The 18,665-nt window shown below is 36.4% G+C and overlaps 1 protein-coding gene across 1 annotated transcript in view; it reads right to left on the bottom strand.

The window, feature by feature from the left end:
* LRPPRC (leucine rich pentatricopeptide repeat containing) overlaps positions 1–18,665 on the bottom strand; it is a 110,061-nt gene that overhangs the window by 73,596 nt on the left and 17,800 nt on the right. The window contains exons 4-13 of the mRNA XM_058684262.1: positions 17,033–17,154; positions 16,868–16,926; positions 16,084–16,170; positions 15,121–15,247; positions 14,625–14,769; positions 14,215–14,360; positions 13,856–13,961; positions 13,667–13,774; positions 4,534–4,652; positions 2,723–2,816 (exon numbers count right to left, since the gene is read on the bottom strand). Coding sequence (XP_058540245.1) covers positions 2,723–2,816; positions 4,534–4,652; positions 13,667–13,774; positions 13,856–13,961; positions 14,215–14,360; positions 14,625–14,769; positions 15,121–15,247; positions 16,084–16,170; positions 16,868–16,926; positions 17,033–17,154 — 1,113 coding nt within the window. The remainder of the gene's footprint in view (positions 1–2,722; positions 2,817–4,533; positions 4,653–13,666; positions 13,775–13,855; positions 13,962–14,214; positions 14,361–14,624; positions 14,770–15,120; positions 15,248–16,083; positions 16,171–16,867; positions 16,927–17,032; positions 17,155–18,665) is intronic.

The raw sequence follows: 18,665 nt of genomic DNA, 5'->3' as shown, positions 1-18,665 counted from the left end.
ATGCCAAAACTGTACATTAGTAGACAATGTGGCCCTACAAAGGGAGAAACTGTAACTACCCATAGGACTTCTGTCCTTGAAAGGAGAAAAGTTCTGGGGCACCTGGGTGACTCAGTTGGTTAAGCGTCTGACTTCGGTTCAGGTCATGATCTCACAGTTTGTGGGTTTGAGCCCCGTGTCAGGCTCTGTGCTAACAGCTCAGACCCTGGAGCCTGCTTCAGATTCTGTGTCTCCCTCCCTCTCTCTCTCTCTCTGCCCATTCCCTGCTCAAATTCTGACTCTGTCCCTCTCGCGCATGCTTGCTCTCAAAAATAAACATTAAAAAAAAAATTTAAGGAGAAAAGTTCTTTTCTCAGAGTAGCACTGGGTTCTGTAGAACCACTTACACTTTGTCATTCCATTTTCCACTATGATCAATAACCTCATACACGTAAGAGTGACAGCCTAAAGTCATAATAAGTCTTCACCTCTGTTAGATAACTGATTTATATTCTCACCTTCCACTTTTCTAAGTATTTGTTTGTTCTATTATTCATTTTATCATTTAACAATTTACAACTTTGTATGTTTCAATGATGACATTGTAAGCCTGATTGCCTTACCACATAAGGCCTGATACTTCACATAACCCTTACTAGCAAGGGAGGAAATCAAAGTAGGTAACTCCTGAATTTATTTTTCCCTGCCACTGTTATTAAAATGGTGCCATGTTGCAAGTAACTGATTTAATCTTTTCATACATAATGTGACTACTGAATGATCCAAGATGGACAGAATTAGAGAGGAGCTCATAGTCGAGGCAAATTCTGAAAACAGAATTAATACAGTTTAGTGAAGATTAAGATACCTGGTTAACTTAAAAACAAAAACACAACTCATGGGAAAGTCACATTAAGATTTTAAGAGTATTTGCCCATCTCTCCTAAACATGAATTAAAATTTAATTCACACACATAAGAAAATTATTTTAGATCAACTGTTATATCCTTCAACAGGGAATATAAGTTTCTCAATGGTTTTACACAGAACTAAAAAATCTGAAAATCATTTTTTAAATGACCAGCATTTAGTCACTCAAGGAAGTTTTAAAGTGGACATAACTACATGCTTTTCAGCAACCTTTAATAAAACTGCTTGATGAAATTAATTTTCCACGCCTACAAACACAACTGGGGAAATGTTTCCCACTACTACACAAAGTGGATCAAGACAAGCCACTTATTCTTCTCTACTACTTGCTATTCCTTTTGATGTAGTAACCAAAAGTGCCTACCTCAGAGCTGCCTGCAGGGAATACCAGCAATTATAGAACTAACTGCTTTTCAAAGACCTGTAAATCAAAGCAGGGAGGGGAGGGCACTGACAGGAGTGGCCTGAAGTACTTCTTAAGTTCCTAGAATTTTTCTTTTCCAAATTTAATAGCCTCTTGAAACGTTATTTTTATACTATTCACACTAGTATTTTATAGAATATTGTCAAGTTTTTATTCATTAAAAAGTGACCAGAAACATCTTAGCAAGATGAAAGCTGCCGACAAAAAGCATCTAGTTTCCTTAGCAACAAAGAAGTCTTAAAATCAGGTGGCTGACAACAAAGCGGAATAGATGCTACAGGGAAAAGGCAGCTCTCGTGTATACACCTCGTGCACCCAGATTCCTCTGCTAACGCTTCTGTTTTTGACCTGTGAGGAAGGCAAATTTTTATATTATACTGAGTAGAAGGCAAAATCAATACCCTCAGATAGCAGCTAGCATTAACACCCAACCTTAAACTCAAATAACTACACCTCCAGGAGTCACCATTCTTCATACTGAACACCTTGCCTTTCCCTTATGATATTAAGATGAACTATTTTCAATACCAGTAATATGGTTTTTACAATGTTTCCACCTATGCAGTCTGGGTACACATTAATCCAAGATGGACTTCTAACATTTTAGGGGTGTAGAAACTGATGTTTGTGCGTTTTCTTTTTAAACAGCATCTTTTTCAAAGGATTAGAAAAATGGTCAAGTAATGTCATAGATAAGTTCAAAGATGAAAACTTTAAGAAATGTCTTATTCATCAAAATGTGGGTAGGGTGAAAGAATCAGGTCAAATGAGACAATCTTGGTTCCGGCTCAATCACTAACTTTGACCAAATCATTTAACATCTCTGCCTTTCTTCATCCATCAATGCAGGTAATTTTATTAACATGTGATGAACACTGTAAAGCATCATAGCATTTGTTAAGTGTTTAGTAAACATCTGCTGTATTTTGGTTAATGAGGACTAGGAGATGAGCTTCATGGAACAGTGGCTATAATATGCATCAGTTTAGAAAACACTTTCAGAAACAATATCTCCTATGATTTTCACACTGACTTGCACAAGGCAGAGAAGTAACACTATCTCCATTTCAAGAAATTGAAGCAAAAGGACTGTTCCAGGTCCCATAATCAGTGGCTTAATTATAAATAGAACCAAGTCTTCTGGGTCCTAACCTACTACCAAATAATCTCCAAGGTTCTTTTAACTTTAAAATTACTTCCAAATTGTCCATTAGTTAAACGCATAAACTGTCTTATCAATCTCACTTAAGCAAAACATATAAAAAAAAACACAGAAAGTTACCTTGACCTTCCCTGAGGTACGTATCAAGGGCATGAACTACCCTGCATGCCCTCAATAGTAACTGAAATCAATACCTGTCAAGTTTACAGCTAATGTTGCATACTTACAAAATGATAAAACATAGGGTAAATTCCCAGTAACTGCTTCACTTCTGAATTCAGCTAGTGAAAATACATTATTTTCAGGTAGACATCCATTTTCCTAGGGATAAAGCATATTTCAATGATAACATGCCTCAGCTATAAATATGTTGATATGCCATTCAAATTTCCTGTTTTCCCATTTCTTTATACCAACACATTCTTTGATAATCCTTCATCCAAAACAATCATTTTCTAGAATACGTAAACTGAATAAATGAACTTTAACAAAAACTATGAGATAGAGTTTCAACATTCCAAATTAAATACCTAATCTTCAAATTCAAATATGTGTTACCCTTAGGATGCTTTCCTTCTAGAAAGAATTTATTATTGAAGGCATGAGACCAATTCTCTCATTCATAACAAAATAAAAATTCAATGCACTTGGATTTAACACCGAATGGTGTTAAACAATTTAACACCAAATGGTTAATCATGTGGCCCAATGCCATCATTTGTTTAATAATTTAATATCTGAGCCAAAATTCAACTCCAATACATTTACTGACTCAATGTATAGTAGCACAATATTTAAAACAACCTAATCAATAATAAGCAATAACTAGAAATAAATTAAGGTATATCCATACAATAAAACAGCACTCAAGCATAAAAAAATAACTGTTGGAATTACACACTGGAATAGAAAGTGCCACGTGAAAAATGTAGGTTGGGGAAGTAAGACCCTGTGGGGAAATGAATTTTTAAATATAAATTTTTTAGCAGTAAAATATGTATACCACAGGCTCAAAATACTCTGCTAAATACTCAGGGAAGAGAGGTAAAGACACTTAAGATATAAATTCTGCCTTTAAAAGGACTGTAGTTATGTAATTATTTCAAAGAAAGAAAAGAACACTAAAATTATTAGAAAAATCTAGGCATTATGGGAATAACCACCTAGGAAACAGACCTTCTAAACAAAATATTTCTTTTTTTTTTTTTTTAAGTTTATTTAGTTTTGAGACAGAGAGAGACAAAGCATGAACGGGGGAGGGTCAGAGAGAGAGGGAGACATAGAATTGGAAGCAGGCTCCAGGCTCTGAGCTGTCAGCCCAGAGCCCGACGCGGGGCTCGAACTCACGGACTGCGAGATCGTGACCCGAGCCGAAGTCGGACGCTCAACCGACTGAGCCACCCAGGCGCCCCCAAAACATTTCTTATTAAGGTGGCTGGTGCTCTGCCATAATGTTCCTAACTGCAGACCACTTTGTTCTGAAAACGCAAAGTACAGCCCTTGCTGATCCAATGCACTATCCAAGTCAATTACTTCATTTGCCCCTTCATAAATGCCTTGCCTCTTCTGATGGGAACAGGAATTACTGGGTAGGAAAATAATGCTTTGCAGTCAAACAAAAGATTATTTTAACAAAAGAATAAGTGTACTATGTATGGTAAGTATACTAAGACTGTATTATGAAAATTCATATACAAGTGAAAAGTAATGGTCAAAAACTGAAAACTTGTAGTTACACTGTAAAGCAGGATTAAGGAGCGTCTAAATGTTTTATTTACATTTTTCCTGATATTGACATATTGCCTTTTAACACACAAGAAAATTGGTGTTTTACCTTTTCAAGTTTTTTAAGTTTAACCACTATAGATGTTATACTAACTGGTGTTTTTACAAAGCTTTTAGAAAATTGTATACAGACAATGACCATTTTTAGTACTAAGCTTAATGACTTTTCTTTTTTGGGGGTTACTACTAAACAATTAGGGAGGAAACAAATCTCTTCAATTATGAAATTAAAACCACACTTACTTGTACTCACCTGCAAAACCCCACGAACTGACCTCACGCTATCAAAGGATGGAAACACGTAATTTATATAGGTCTCCTGATCAGGATTTACTCCCACTTCATTCATTGCTTTGAGAACTTCAATTATACCTATAGGATAAAATTTAGAAGCACAGAAATGAAATACTTGTAACAAATTAACAAAAGATCAGAAAGTTCAGTTTATTTACTTTCTGAATCATAATGGATGAAAGAATACTCATTTTGTCTAAAAAGAGAAAGCAGAAAAGCAAAAGAACTGGGAAATACGATGACAAATCTATTAATCCAGTGGCAAGTACTAAGGGAATATCCCACAAATTATAACTGTAAGAAAATTTAAAACAATTGAAAAATAAGCCTAATACTTCTGGTATTATACAAATGAACACAGATCATAAAATAGCATTGCTATTACACAGCAGTGACGGATCAACACAATAAAACTTGACCAGAATAAACACTGCAGAGGGAAGGGATGAGCGGGGCACAGGGCGAGGGGATCTGTCAAGGACAAAAGCGTTCTCTCAAGCCCTTATATTAAAAATTCCCTAATTGTTTACTTTAAACAAATTTTTTTAAGTTTTTATTTATTATTCTTGAGAGAGAGCGAGCGAGCGAGCAAGCGAGCACGAGTGGGGTAGGGGCAGAGAGAGAATTCTAAGCAGGGTCCAAGCTGTCAGCTCAGAACCCAATGTGGGGCTTGAACTCACGAAACAGGAGATCATGACCTGAGCTGAGATCAAGAGTCAGACACTCAACCAATTGAACCACCCAGGCACCCCTTAACTTCCGATTTCCTATTTTATAGGAGTAAAAAGGAATCAGGAACAACAGATTCTAAGAAATTATTATCTCGATATAGTTAAAAATAAAAATCTACAAGATTGTTTCTCCCTTCTCCCACTTACAAAAAAATCTTTTATTAACGTCTTAAAAGTCACTGCATGTTTTCCAAAGCTATAGTTAGGTTCAAATAGTGCGAACAGATTCCTTTTTTTAAATTTATATTTTAATGTTTATTTATTTTTCAGATAATGCGAGAGACAGAGTGTAAGCAGCAGAGGGGCAGACAGAGGGAGACACAGAATCTGAAGCCGGCTCCAGGCTCTGAGCTGTCAGCCCAGAGCCCAATGCGGGCTTAAACTCATAAACCGTGAGATAATGACCTGAGCGGAAGTCAGACACTTAACCAACTGAGCCACTCAGGCGCCCCCAAACTGATTTCTTTATACAAGACCAATTAATCTGGAAAATTACCAAACTACTCAGGTGTCACCTAACTTGACACACAGTTTAATAAAAGAAAGGACTCTTTAAAACTTATTTTCTTTAGTTTCATTACTTTCACATTAAAACTTCCCCTAAAGATCCCTGTGTTTGCCCTATCACATCATCTACAGAAAAATTACATTTCTACAGGGGCGCCTGGGTGGCTCAGTCGGTTGAGCGTTCAATTTCAGCTCAGGTCATGATCTCACAGTCTGTCAGTTCACACCCCATGTCAGGCTCTGTGCTGACAGCTCAGAGCCTGGAGCCTGCTTCAGATTCTGTGTCTCCCTCTCTCTTTGCCCCTCCCCACTCATGCTCTGTCTCTCTCTGTCAAAAATAAATAAACATTAAAAAAATTTTTTTTAATTACATTTCTACAAATTTGTTATATAATGTGCTCTAGCGCAATACTTGATTGTAAATTCCCACCGAGTACAGAAATATATAGGCAAGTGTGACAACATTATGAATATCTGCACATTTATTTATTTTAATGTTTATTTATTCTTGAGAGACAGACAGAGACAGAGTATGAGTGGGGTAGGGTCAGAGAGACAGGGAGACACAGAATCTGAAGCAGGCTCCAGGCTCTGAGCTGTTAGCACAGAGCCTGATGTAGGGCTTGAACTCACCAACTGTGAGATCATGACCTGAGCCGAAGTTGGACACTTAAGCGACTAAGCCACCCAGGCACCCTGCACAATTCTTTTAGATAAAATTCAGATTATTCAGATTAAACAGTTTATTATACTTAAAATCACCTAATGATCTTCAAAACCTTAAATATTTAAACATATTTTTTAAGATACAAATACAATACTTAAAAAACCCTCAAGGTAAAGCATGTGCTTAGTTCCAAGTTTAGGAGAACATGCATGTTGGTCCATAGAGCACACAACAGGCATAACAATACTTGTAAGCAAAATTTAGGAGAAGTATTCCTCTAACAATTCACTAGGAATTACTACTAATAACATTGATAACTATCATAAAAAATGGCAAATCACATTATGCTCTTCTTTATATGCAAAGATTACTAAGCACTTGAGAGGAGGGCATAGCTAGTTGCCTATCAATTACTAGTAACAGACTTGTGCTAATCTAATGTCCTCAATGTCCTTTCTCACCAATAGGGATTGCTTTCATGACCATGGTTTAAAGTAAATAACTAAGTTTCTAATAAGACTCTCCAGTGAAAATGACAAAACAAAAACAAGTTCAAAGTTTAAAGAGACCTTTAAGTTTAAAGAGCTTTCTACCCTGTTCTTGCACTTAATTCTAGTGTAAATCTGAGCAAATAACTTCCCCTCTCTGAGCCATAATTTCTTTTTTTTTTTTAATGTTTGTTTGTTTATTTATTTATTTATTAATTTTTTAACGTTTATTTATTTTTGAGACAGAGAGAGACAGAGCATGAACGGGGGAGGGTCAGAGAGAGGGAGACACAGAATCTGAAACAGGCTCCAGGCTCCGAGCTGTCAGCACAGAGCCCGATGCGGGGCTTGAACTCATGGACCGTGAGATCATGACCTGAGCCGAAGTCGGCCGCTTAACCGACTGAGCCACCCAGGCGCCCCTATGTTTATTTATTTTTGACAGAGAGACAAAGCATGAGTGGGGGAGGGGCAGAGAGAGGGAGACACAGAATCTGTAGCAGGCTCCAGGCTCTGAGCTGTCCGCACAGAGCCCAATGTGGGGCTCAAACTCATGGACCGCAAGATCATGACCTGAGCCAAAGTCGGACGGTTAACCAACTGAGCCACCCAGGCGCCCCTCTGAGCCATAATTTCTTAGCTTACACATTAGAAATAACAATATGCCAGGAACCATGCCTTTTAGACACTCCATCAAAAAACACTTGGCTTAATCCTTCCTAACTACCATCCTTGTTAGATTCAGCAAATTGATATGTGTCAAGGCACTCAATGAATGGAAAATTTTTCTGACTTATAGAGTCTAGGCCTAGTGAATAAATAGAAACGGTATCAAGAACTGTAAGTACTACCCACAGGCATGGAAGAAATCCTTGTGGTCTAGGCCTAGAGGAAGACTGAGAACAGGAAAAAGAGAACACAGTGAACAGAAAGAATCCTAGTACTTAGTTTTGATCAATCTATCAACAGCTGACTCCTGAACAACATGGGTTAGGGGCGCTGGCTCCAGTGCAATTGAAAATCCGCACATAACTTCTGACTCTCTAAAAACTTAACTACTAACAGCCTAATGTTGACCAGAAGCCTTATCAAAAACAATCAATTAGTACATTATTTTGTATGTGCTATGTATTAAATACTGTATTCTTACAAGAAAGTAACCTAGAGAAAAAAATGTTATACAGAAAGTGTAAGTTCTCTCTCTCCCTCTCTCAAAGTAAAGAAAGAAAGAAAGGAAGGAAGGGGCTCAGTCAGTTAAGCATCCAACTCTTGATTTTGGCTCAGGACATGTTCTCACGGTTCTCACAGTTCTCTCACGGTTCATTAGATCAAGCCCCACGTCCAGACAATGCAGAGCCTCCTTGGGATTCCTGCTCTCCCTCTCTCTCTCTGCCCCTCCCCCGCTCACATGCACATTCTCTCTCAAAATACTAAAAAATAAACTCAAAAAAAGAAAAAAAAATCATTAAGGAAGAGAAAATACATTTCCAATACTGTATTTATTTAAAAAATCCGGGGGCGCCTGGGTGGCTCAGTCAGTTGGGTATCTGACTTCGGCTCAGGTCATGATCTCACAGTTCGTGAGTTCGAGCCCTGTGTCAGGCTCTGTGCTGACAACTCGGAGCTTGGAGCCTGCTCTGGATTCTGTGTCTCCCTCTCTCTCTCTCTCTCTGCCTCACCCCTGCTTGCTGTCTCTCAAAACTGAATAAACATTTAAAAAAAAATTTTTTTTAATAAATAAGTAAATAAATAAATAAATAAATAAAATAAAAAATCCATGTTTATGGGAACCTATGCAGTTCAAACCTGTTACCTGTATTTTCAGGGGCCAACTGTATTAACAAGGCTTTCGACTCTGTCTACTGGGGGCGGGGGGATGTACTTCTCTATGTAAATAAAGCTGGAAATGTCTTCAGAAGTCAATCTTTATTTTAACCAAAGTGTTAAACTGAATGATTTCTCTAAGATCAAAGGCATATCTTGAATAAGAAACCAAGTCTCCTAGGGCAGGTGGGTAGCTCAGGCAGTTGAGCATCCAACTCTTAATTTTGGCTCAGGTCATGACCTCACAGTTCATGGGTTTGAGCCCCATGTCAGGCTCTGCCCTGACAGTACAGAACCTGTTTGGGATTCTCTCTCTCCCCCTCTCTCTGTCCCTCTCCAGGTCGCATGCCCTCTCTCTCTCAAAATAAATAAATAAACATTAAAAAAAAAAAAAGTTTCCTAATTGCTGGCAGGTGCTCGTAACACCACAAAACTGCAAAAACCTACACTTTATCCTGGAATCAGAAGAACGTGGGATCAAGTCCTTGCTCTGTCACCAAAAACTGATTTTTAGCAGTTCTTCGTCTATAAGAATGATGATAATAAAACTTTCCACTTAGCTCTCAAGGTGGTCATTTAAATTAAAGGAAAAAATGTGTGAAACCCTAAAAATACTAAATAAATGTTACTAGTAACAATAATGATTTCATTTTTTTAGCTGTCTTAAAATACCCTAGTAATTTTTTAAATTTTCTTAGTGATACACAGAGTAAATGCAGAATAATGTAACTATGTATTTGATTTTCTGATGTCTGAAAATAGACCAACAAATTGAATGTAAACAGAAGATTTTTATTTCTGTACAAAACACTTCACTCTGATATCTAGGATCCAAAGACATTTGATTCTCTTAACTCATTGTTCTTCCAAAAGGTACATTAGGGGGAGGAGTGTATTCTACTCATTTAGAGGATGTGTGATGCCAGCATTTTTTAACATGTATTTTTCTAACTGAAATTAAAGTTGGTTTAAGAAAACCCAGGTCCAGGGGCACCTGGGTGGCTCAGTCGGTTAAGCGTCCGACTTTGGCTCAGGTCATGATCTCGCGGTCCATGAGTTCGAGCCCCGCGTCGGGCTCTGTACTGACAGCTCAGAGCCTGGAGCCTGTTTCAGATTCTGTGTCTCCCTCTCTCTCTGACCCTCCCCCGTTTATGCTCTGTCTCAAAAATAAATAAACATTAAAAAAAAAATTTTTTAAAAGAAAACCCAGGTCCACACCTGCCTGATCAGTTAAGTTCAGTCACTCCCTTAGGCATTCTGAGGGAGGATACAAAGATATTCACTTCAATAACTACAGTCCGATGGGAGGACAGAAAAACTTATCAATAAGGAGAAAAAAACATGATTGATCTCACATACCCACTTACCTCCTCCTAAAAAATACAATTCATATATTTTTTTAATTTTTAAAATATTTATTTATGTATTTTGAGAGAGAGGGGACAGCAGGGGGGGAGGAGGAAAGAGAGAATCCCAAGCAGGTGCCTTCATATTTCTCTTTTACTTATTTTTACTTTTATCTTTTTTTAAAAATTTTTTTCTACGTTTATTCATTTATTTTGAGAGAGAGAGAGAGAAAGCACGAGTTGGGGAGGGGCAGAGAGAGAGGTGAGAGTGAGAATCCCAAACAGTCTCCATGCTGCCAGCACAGAGCCCAACACAGGGCTTGAACCCACGAACCGAACCATGAGATCATGACCTGAGCCGAAGTCAGATGCTTAACCAACTGAGCCACCTAGGTGCCCCTTGTATTTTTCTTTTAAATAAAAAGATTAAAATAATCATATATTAACCTAGGGAAACATAGATTCCAAACCTCTGTGAACTTAGAAAATCGAACTAAGACTAAGCAATCAAATACAAATATTTAAGGAGCACCTGATGGCTCAGTTGGTTGAGCCACCAACTCTTGATTTCGGCTCAGGTCACAATCTCACAGTTATGAGATCTGAGCCCTCAGCAGGGCTCCGTGCTGGGCATGGAGCCTGCTTAAGACTCTCTCTCCCTTTCCCTCTGTCCCTCCCCAACTTGTGCACGTGCTCTCTCTCTCTCTCAAAAAAATAAATAAATAAATAAAAATTTCAAAGATAGTCACGACAAAGTTTATGAATCCAGAGGAAAGCCTCCATTCAAAAAGCTTTGTAGAATTAAAATAGTTTATACTTTTGGGAAAGATAAATGGTTGATCTGAACAACTTTCACAAACTATGACCACTTACTCCACATGATTTTTGAGTCTTATGTAGGGCACTCCCTCTACCAGAGGCAATATCTTATTTCTTGAAAAGTATTCTCTATTCAACCAACTTTACTCAATTGGCATTCAAGCTTCTGTATGGCCCCTTCCTTATAGATCTTATCCCTTCTATACTCTTAACTTTTTGGTTTTCTAAATATACTCAGGGATATAAATCCTCAATCATTTTGGGTTATTCCCTCTCATTCAGCCAACTTGCTAAAATTCGAAGTGGTGACTTTTCCATTTGTGCCACAGAGAAAAATACTAGTAAGATGAGCTATAAGGAAATCACTGTGAGAATCTTCCTTAGGGGTTGGTGATGGCTGAACTGGCAGCCAGAAATATTCTAGAATTCAATAATAGTATGAATGATCGTAGTATCGTTGAAAACTCTTGCTTCAGTTTGATCTGATCTCTAAATACCTTTCTTTGATTTCATGAAGGGTTTTATCTATTCCTTATGAAACGCTCCTCTACATCTTCCAACACTACAGCTGTTATTTTCTTCTGTTCTTTCTACCAGTTTATATAGGACATTTTCCTGGACAAGAACAAGTTCATTGCACTGATAAAAATGTGACCTTCTTACCTGACCCTGAAGAAACCATACAAAGTATATATAGCCATTTTGTTGTCACATGAAGGACAACTGGAGAACACATACTTTACTATATTTCTGGACCTCCCACAAAGGGAGAAACTAGTTTTTAAAAACTGTAACACAACTGACAGTATCTTGTACCTCAAGTTACCTTTCTCAACTTTTATGTTTTTCCAGATAAAACCATCACTGATTAAAAAACTTATACCACTTTTTTAAATGTCCTAATGTAAAAACTGGCACCTAACTTTTAGTTAATAGCTAAGAATTTTTATAAAATAAACACAACATAACACTTACAAATGTCTAACACGTAGGTATTTTGATATTTAAAAAGAGTGTTTAAATTTTTTTTTTTTTACGTTTATTTATTTTTGAGACAGAGAGAGACAGAGCATGAACGGGGGAGGGCCAGAGAGAGAGGGAGACACAGAATCGGAAGCAGGCTCCAGGCTCCGAGCCATCAGCCAAGAGCCCGACGCGGGGCTCGAACTCACGGACCGCGAGATCGTGACCTGAGCTGAAGTCGGACGCTCAACCGACTGAGCCACCCAGGCGCCCCAAAAAGAGTGTTTAAAATAGAACAGAAATCCTCAGTTCTAAGCCCAGCAGCACTGACAGCTAGGTGTGGAACCCAAGGTCAGTCATGGAATCTCTCTGCTGCTCTCAGTTACTTCATTAATATAAAGCAGTCTTTCAACAAGGCACCTTTGTGATCTAAATTATAAGCTTCTAAGAGAGGATGGATTCAAGATAAAGCCCATTTTTCTACTAGTCTGAGCTACAACTATCAAAAGAAATCACCTGAATTCTTCTATGCTTACTAAGTTGTTAAAGTGTGGTAACCAATTCAAGTCTAGACACACTGATACAGTTGAAGAAAGCAAATTTTCCTGATGAGCAAACAAACATTTCAACAGGGGTATTTTCTTATCTGTGTAGAGGTGGACAATATGAATATGCCCGAAGATTTTCATGGAATGATGTAAATTTTCTCTGGTTCAAAAATACTGTGTTAAAGGTTACTTCTTGGGAGCTTTCAGAACTGGAGGATGTGCAAAGAGTTAATCAACTAGCATACTGTTTTCATGAAGATTTTTCTAAAAAGGATTTTGAGACTTTTATAGCCAGAAACAATTAGGGAATACTTGTTTCACTATTTCCTTTAGACCAGAAGACGACTATATATTTAAAATAAAATTGCAATATGAAAGTCTGCTAAAAGCACTTTTTTTGTTGTTTGTGCATTTTGTTTGTCACCCAGTGTCATACTAACAACTCTGCATCTCATTCTAAAGCACATTATACTGCGAGATAAAATGAAAAAGACCATTTTTTGTTTCCCCAAGGGGGAAGTACTTCTGTTAAAAGCATCTTTTTATGAGACTACTCTTTCTGAATTACCAATAATGCAAACCAAAGAATTAGATACTGTACTCTAAAATTTAATATTTGTTCAATTCTTATTCATATCCTATAGGTATCCCATGTGTACAAGGAAAAAGTATGCTAAATGCATAAGCGTACTTAAGAACCTGAGAGATGGAACATTTCTGTCCTTCAATCAGCAGGCTGTCAGGTCATGAGCACTCATTTTGCAATAAAAGTTTTCCTGCCTTTCCTATTATTGTAACTCAGCTCAGTTAAGGAGACTGGTCCACAAAGAAAATGGCTTGATTATGTATAACTTTATCTTGAATAAGGCTAGACAAATTAATTTTGAATGGTATATGTAAAATCAAAAACTAAGGAGCTTTTCGAAAAACTTAAAAATAAAAAACTGTTTAAAACTACACTCACAAGTCTGAGTATCAAGATCAGAGACGAAGTCAGAATGAAATTAAGACAAAAGAAATCCACTATGTTTTTAAAAATGCTTGCCCAATTCTTGACTCTGACTTCAATCAATTCTATTTTCTCAGAAGGTCTACTACTCAGAGAGAAGTTTGCCTTCCCAAAGAATCCAACTAGATGTGTGTAGAAACTTACACTGGATCTCTGGACCATTATGAATCTGTAAAAGGCAAAACCTAACCTTGAACATTTTTCTCCTTCTGATGTCCAGCTAGCAATGGCCAGAAATAATGAGTTCTGACAGGAAAACCTTCTTCCTTCAGAGCCTTCATTAGAGCTTTTGCCAAATCTGAAAGAGATATCATAAAATATTACAAAGTTACTTCAGCAAAACTTATTTATGTCAGTTTTAATGATGAGAATATCATACCAGTTTTATTGGCTTGTAATGCGCAGTGGAGTGTGAACTGCAAAGGAGATGTATGCATCTGGGATTCCTTTAACTGCTTGCAGTAATCTTTCAGCTTCTCTGCAGGCTAGGGGGAAAGGTACCACACATCAGCTGGGTCTGCAAATATCCTACCATTTGACCTTCTGCAGATATGCTATCACTCCTGGAATGAAAAATTTCAACCTCTCGTCCTCTTTCTAACTGATAAACTTATAACACAGAAACAAAGTTTTCATAATGTTTGTAATCGGTCTCATCTCATAGTATGTTCTTCTACTTTATAGACTCTTATTTCACTGCCTATTACACTGTCAATAAAGTAAAAACAGACAGGATACCGTATTCATAGTCACACAGTGTCGTAAAAAGAAACTGCCAAAGTCATTCAGATTGTCTTCCCTTGATACAGGACATGCTAATAAAATTTGGAATGCTGTATCTTCCAATTTTTCAGTGACTAAAAGCAGAATGAGGTTCATTGCATCTGGGAAGAAAAGAAAAGAAAAACATATTCTGTTACTGAATTGAATAATATTTTTACACTGCAGCCACTCTGAAAGACAAACTTATGAACTACAAAGGCCAAAAGGATATATCTCCCTAGATAATTTAGTTCATTAATCTGACTTCTAAGAGTCCTGTGTTCATGTACTACAATCCCCTATCATTAGAGAATGCCCTTTCCATCATGTAAGAATAGTAATTCAGATTTTTAGAAAAATCATAAAAATGAATTTTGAAAAATTACCTGGAATATATCTTCTTTCATATGTAATTTTTTCCAAAATTTCTGGGACATATTGAGAATACCCAGCTTTACTGAAACTAAAAATAATTTGCAATAAATCACGGTCCATAAGGTAAAGATCAGACTTCTTCACCTTCTCCAGAGTCTGTAGACAGTTTCAGAAATTAGAAGAACGAGTTAGAAACCAGTATTTTTAAATTATAGCCAAATAAATTAAAATACCAAAATTTAAAAAATTAGGAACATACACCATCTAAAGGTTTAGGGCTTATATTATAAAACAGAAAACATTACATTTCAGCAATAACTGTAAGATCAACACCAAGGTACCAAACTTTAAAAATTCTCCATCAATACTAATGTCTACAAGAAATACCTTTAAAAACAGATATAAGCTACACTTTTCTGCTTCATGCAAAACATAACACAAGCTCACACAAATGATTTTTTTTTATGCAATAGTTTTAAAGTATTATTTACATGACATAAGACATACCTGCTTAACACGATCAATGTCACCCTTTTCAGCATATGCATTCAATAATGCTAAGTATGTGTCTGGACCAGGCTCAATTCCAGCCTCTCTCATCACTGTGAGAATATTTTCTGCATTCTCTATATCTCTGGAAGTTATTCAAAGAAAACAGAACAGATTATTATAATACTGGCAAATGTACTATCATTCTAAAATATATTAGCCTGTACTTATTAAAATTAACAACTCTTATAAACCATTTAGCAAAGGACATCAGAAAAGAGCAAATACACACGAAACCAGCTGTAGGTTTCTGAAACAACAAAAATAATAAATGTTCCAAATTAAAGAGAAACCAAACTGCATAATAATCACCTAGACCTTAAATTAATGTGCCCTCTTTCATCAAGTGTGCTATGACTCAAATTTACCTTTTTAGGGAAGAATAACATTTAGTAAATTATTCTTCAAAAATAAAACCGTTTTCCAAGAGCATCAAGAGAACAGTTAAAATACAAAGTCAAGGGGTGCCTGGGTGGCTCAGTTGGTTGAGCATCCGACTTCAGCTCAGGTCATGATCTCACAGTCCGTGAGTTCGAGCCCCGCGTTGGGGCCTGTGCTGACAGCTCGGAGCCTAGAGCCTGCTTCGGATTCTGTGTCTCCCTCTCTCTCTGCCCCTCCCCCACGCATGCTCTGTCTCTCTCTCTCTCTCTCTCTGTCAAAAATAAATAAAAATTTAAAAACAAACAAACAAACAAAAAGTCAACTAGTTTGCATCAGGCCCAATTTTTAAAATTGAATTATTTTCAAATAAAAGTTTTATGAAACAGATAAATTTAAGAATAAGTTCTTAAAAATTTGCATGTTCTACTTCACACGCTCAAAATTTTTGAGGGGTTAGATAAACATGGTTTAAGAATTTTCTACAATAATTTCCTATAATTTAAACCTCACTCGAGAACAAAACCTTAAGTTGAACATTACCCGGCTCTTGCATGCCCTGTAACAAGAGCACTGAAAACTGCCTCCGTGATTGGCAGGTCCTTAGTTTTCATAAATCCAAGAATCTTGCTGCAATAAAAGAGAAATGAAAATACTTTTTGGAAATATACATCAGAACCACTTTTTACAACATACAAACACAAAATCTCACTCCCTGAAATTATATCAATTATATCAAATTATAGATCTTGAACTACCCTTGGTAAAAATAGCAGGTAAGTTTTTAAAATGTGATTGTTTCTTCTATACTAATTAACCTTTAAAAAGCCTATAAAGCTTAATAAAAATCCATTCAATTAAAAATGAATTATACATTTCAATTTATTATTTCCTAAAGCTGCCATCCAAAAGCAGTACTAAATTTTACAGAGAAATAAACGTCACAACTGATTTTATATGAATCAGCAAGACAGAATATTGCAAGTTTTATAAATGAATACAGTTTACATGGCTAAGAACATTTCCTTTAGGAAATAATCAATTTAAAAGGACTAAAGCCAACTTTATACACCTCAGCAATTTTAAGCCTCTGTTCCAGTAAATCCAAATTTTAATTAAAATAGCAATACTCATTTATCTTTCTCCTCTTACACAATTTTATATTTTATCTAAGTCATATTACCAAATTTGCTAGATTAAAATCCTTCTGAAATAATTTCCCTAAGAAGAAGCTTAAAAGAAAAAAAAAAAGACAAATAAACGTATCCTAGGTTTACAGGACTTAACAAATTTGTTTGCTTAAACATACATTTATAGAGCTCCATACCTGGCACCTTCAATATCTCCTACATTACAATAAGCTGCGATCAACCTCTGGTATGTCACCTGTCAATGAAATGAGCTAGTTAATATTTTTTAAATACTATCTTTTTCCTGGGGTTGAAAAAAAAAGTGATATAACCAATAAACATTTACAATAGCAGCTACCTACTCGATTTGGTTGAATGTTTGCTTCCTCCATTTTTGCCAAGAAGTCAGTTGGTGAAAATTTATATTCATTTTGAAGATAGACTTTAAGTAAAGCATTATAATGACTTACATCATACACAGTACCTACAAATAAAATTTAAATCAAATTTTTAGAAAAGGACCTAAAATCATATTCTTTATCACAACTAAAATATGCATACTTAAATTTAAGGGGTAAAATGGTCACTTCAGCATTTCACCCCATACTTAGGCCCAACTATACAGATATCTTGTCAGAACAGAGCAAGTTATGCATTTAAGACAGTTATTAACTGAATTACTATACAATCACAAGTAACTGCTTATTCAGATGTTAAGATGTAAAGTGACAAAGATTTCCTTACTTATGAAGCATAATATCCCTTCCTGTTAGAAAATGTTGACAATACCTCTGTATTTAAAGTGACAAACATTTTTGATAGAAAGTAGTCCTTGCCACAGAACAGACACACCAAGACGGACTGTGACTGCAGTTGTTCTATCCAGGGAGGACTGTACTAGCAGACCTGGTTATTTACTCACCAGGCTAATCAGTGTTTGTTTGAAGGCTCCATTTCCAGTTACAGTTTCTAGTCTGCTATTGTTAATTACCCCTATTCCAAAGCTCTTTGTTTTCTTCCAGGTCCTATCTTGCCTAAGGCCACATCAATCAAGGTAGCCACTCAGCCTTCCTCAACCCACTGATGACATCTTGGTCATCGTATCAATCTAATGCTATTTTTTTACTAAATTTGCATGAATTAAATTTTATTTCTAAACTGCCTGTAGCAACACAGGCCTCTGGTCAGTCACTTTGAGATTCTAGACCACACAGGACTTACTCTATTAAAATTTGCTTTTATCTTACTAGACTTGTACATACTGTGCTATGTTTCAGAAACTGTGCTAAGTGCTCTGCATCTAGAGGCTCTGTTAGTCTTCACAACAGCTTTGAGACGTACTCTTATCCCCATCTTATGCATGAGGAAAACTGACTCTTCCACTTGTCCAAGGCCACATGGCTAGTAAGTGACCACAGATTTGAATGTAGGTGGTCTGCCCTGAGTGCCCAATCTGTTAACCGTTGTAACACTTATATAGGCCTTAAGGGGAACCATGTACAATTCAACATCTGCAATGTGATTGTGCATCAAGATTACCATACGGCGTCTGAAAACTTCTAAAAAATCATCAAGTTGAACTCTAATAATGGTTGGCTAAAAAGCGGCTCTAAGACTGAAAGAACGAACGTATATCCCTTTTCACAAAAATTTCTCCTAGTTCAACATGTATTTTTAAATCACATGACTTACTGACATACAGAAATTTCTAGTTTTTTTGAAGTCAATTCTTTATTTTCACTTTCCTGCTGCTTTTATACCTAGAAGACTATTTTCCATTCTGAAATCCATTATTCATCTGTTCTTCTCAAAACTTTAAACAAACGAACTTGTCATCAAAATTAGTTCTAGATGAATTCAAAACTGAGGTGAAGCTCTGTGTTTATTGTATAGTTTTTTTCCAAATAGATACTACATGTTTCTTGAAGGATATTCATAGATATTTTATATATTTGTGACTAAACTTAAAACCTTCTACCCATTTTATTTTCTAAC

The sequence above is a fragment of the Neofelis nebulosa genome, chromosome 9 (assembly GCF_028018385.1).
Source record: "Neofelis nebulosa isolate mNeoNeb1 chromosome 9, mNeoNeb1.pri, whole genome shotgun sequence".
In the NCBI taxonomy this organism is placed as follows: domain Eukaryota; kingdom Metazoa; phylum Chordata; class Mammalia; order Carnivora; family Felidae; genus Neofelis; species Neofelis nebulosa.
The sequence above is the reverse complement of the archived record's forward strand: the minus strand, read 5'-3'. Positions and strand labels throughout refer to the sequence as shown.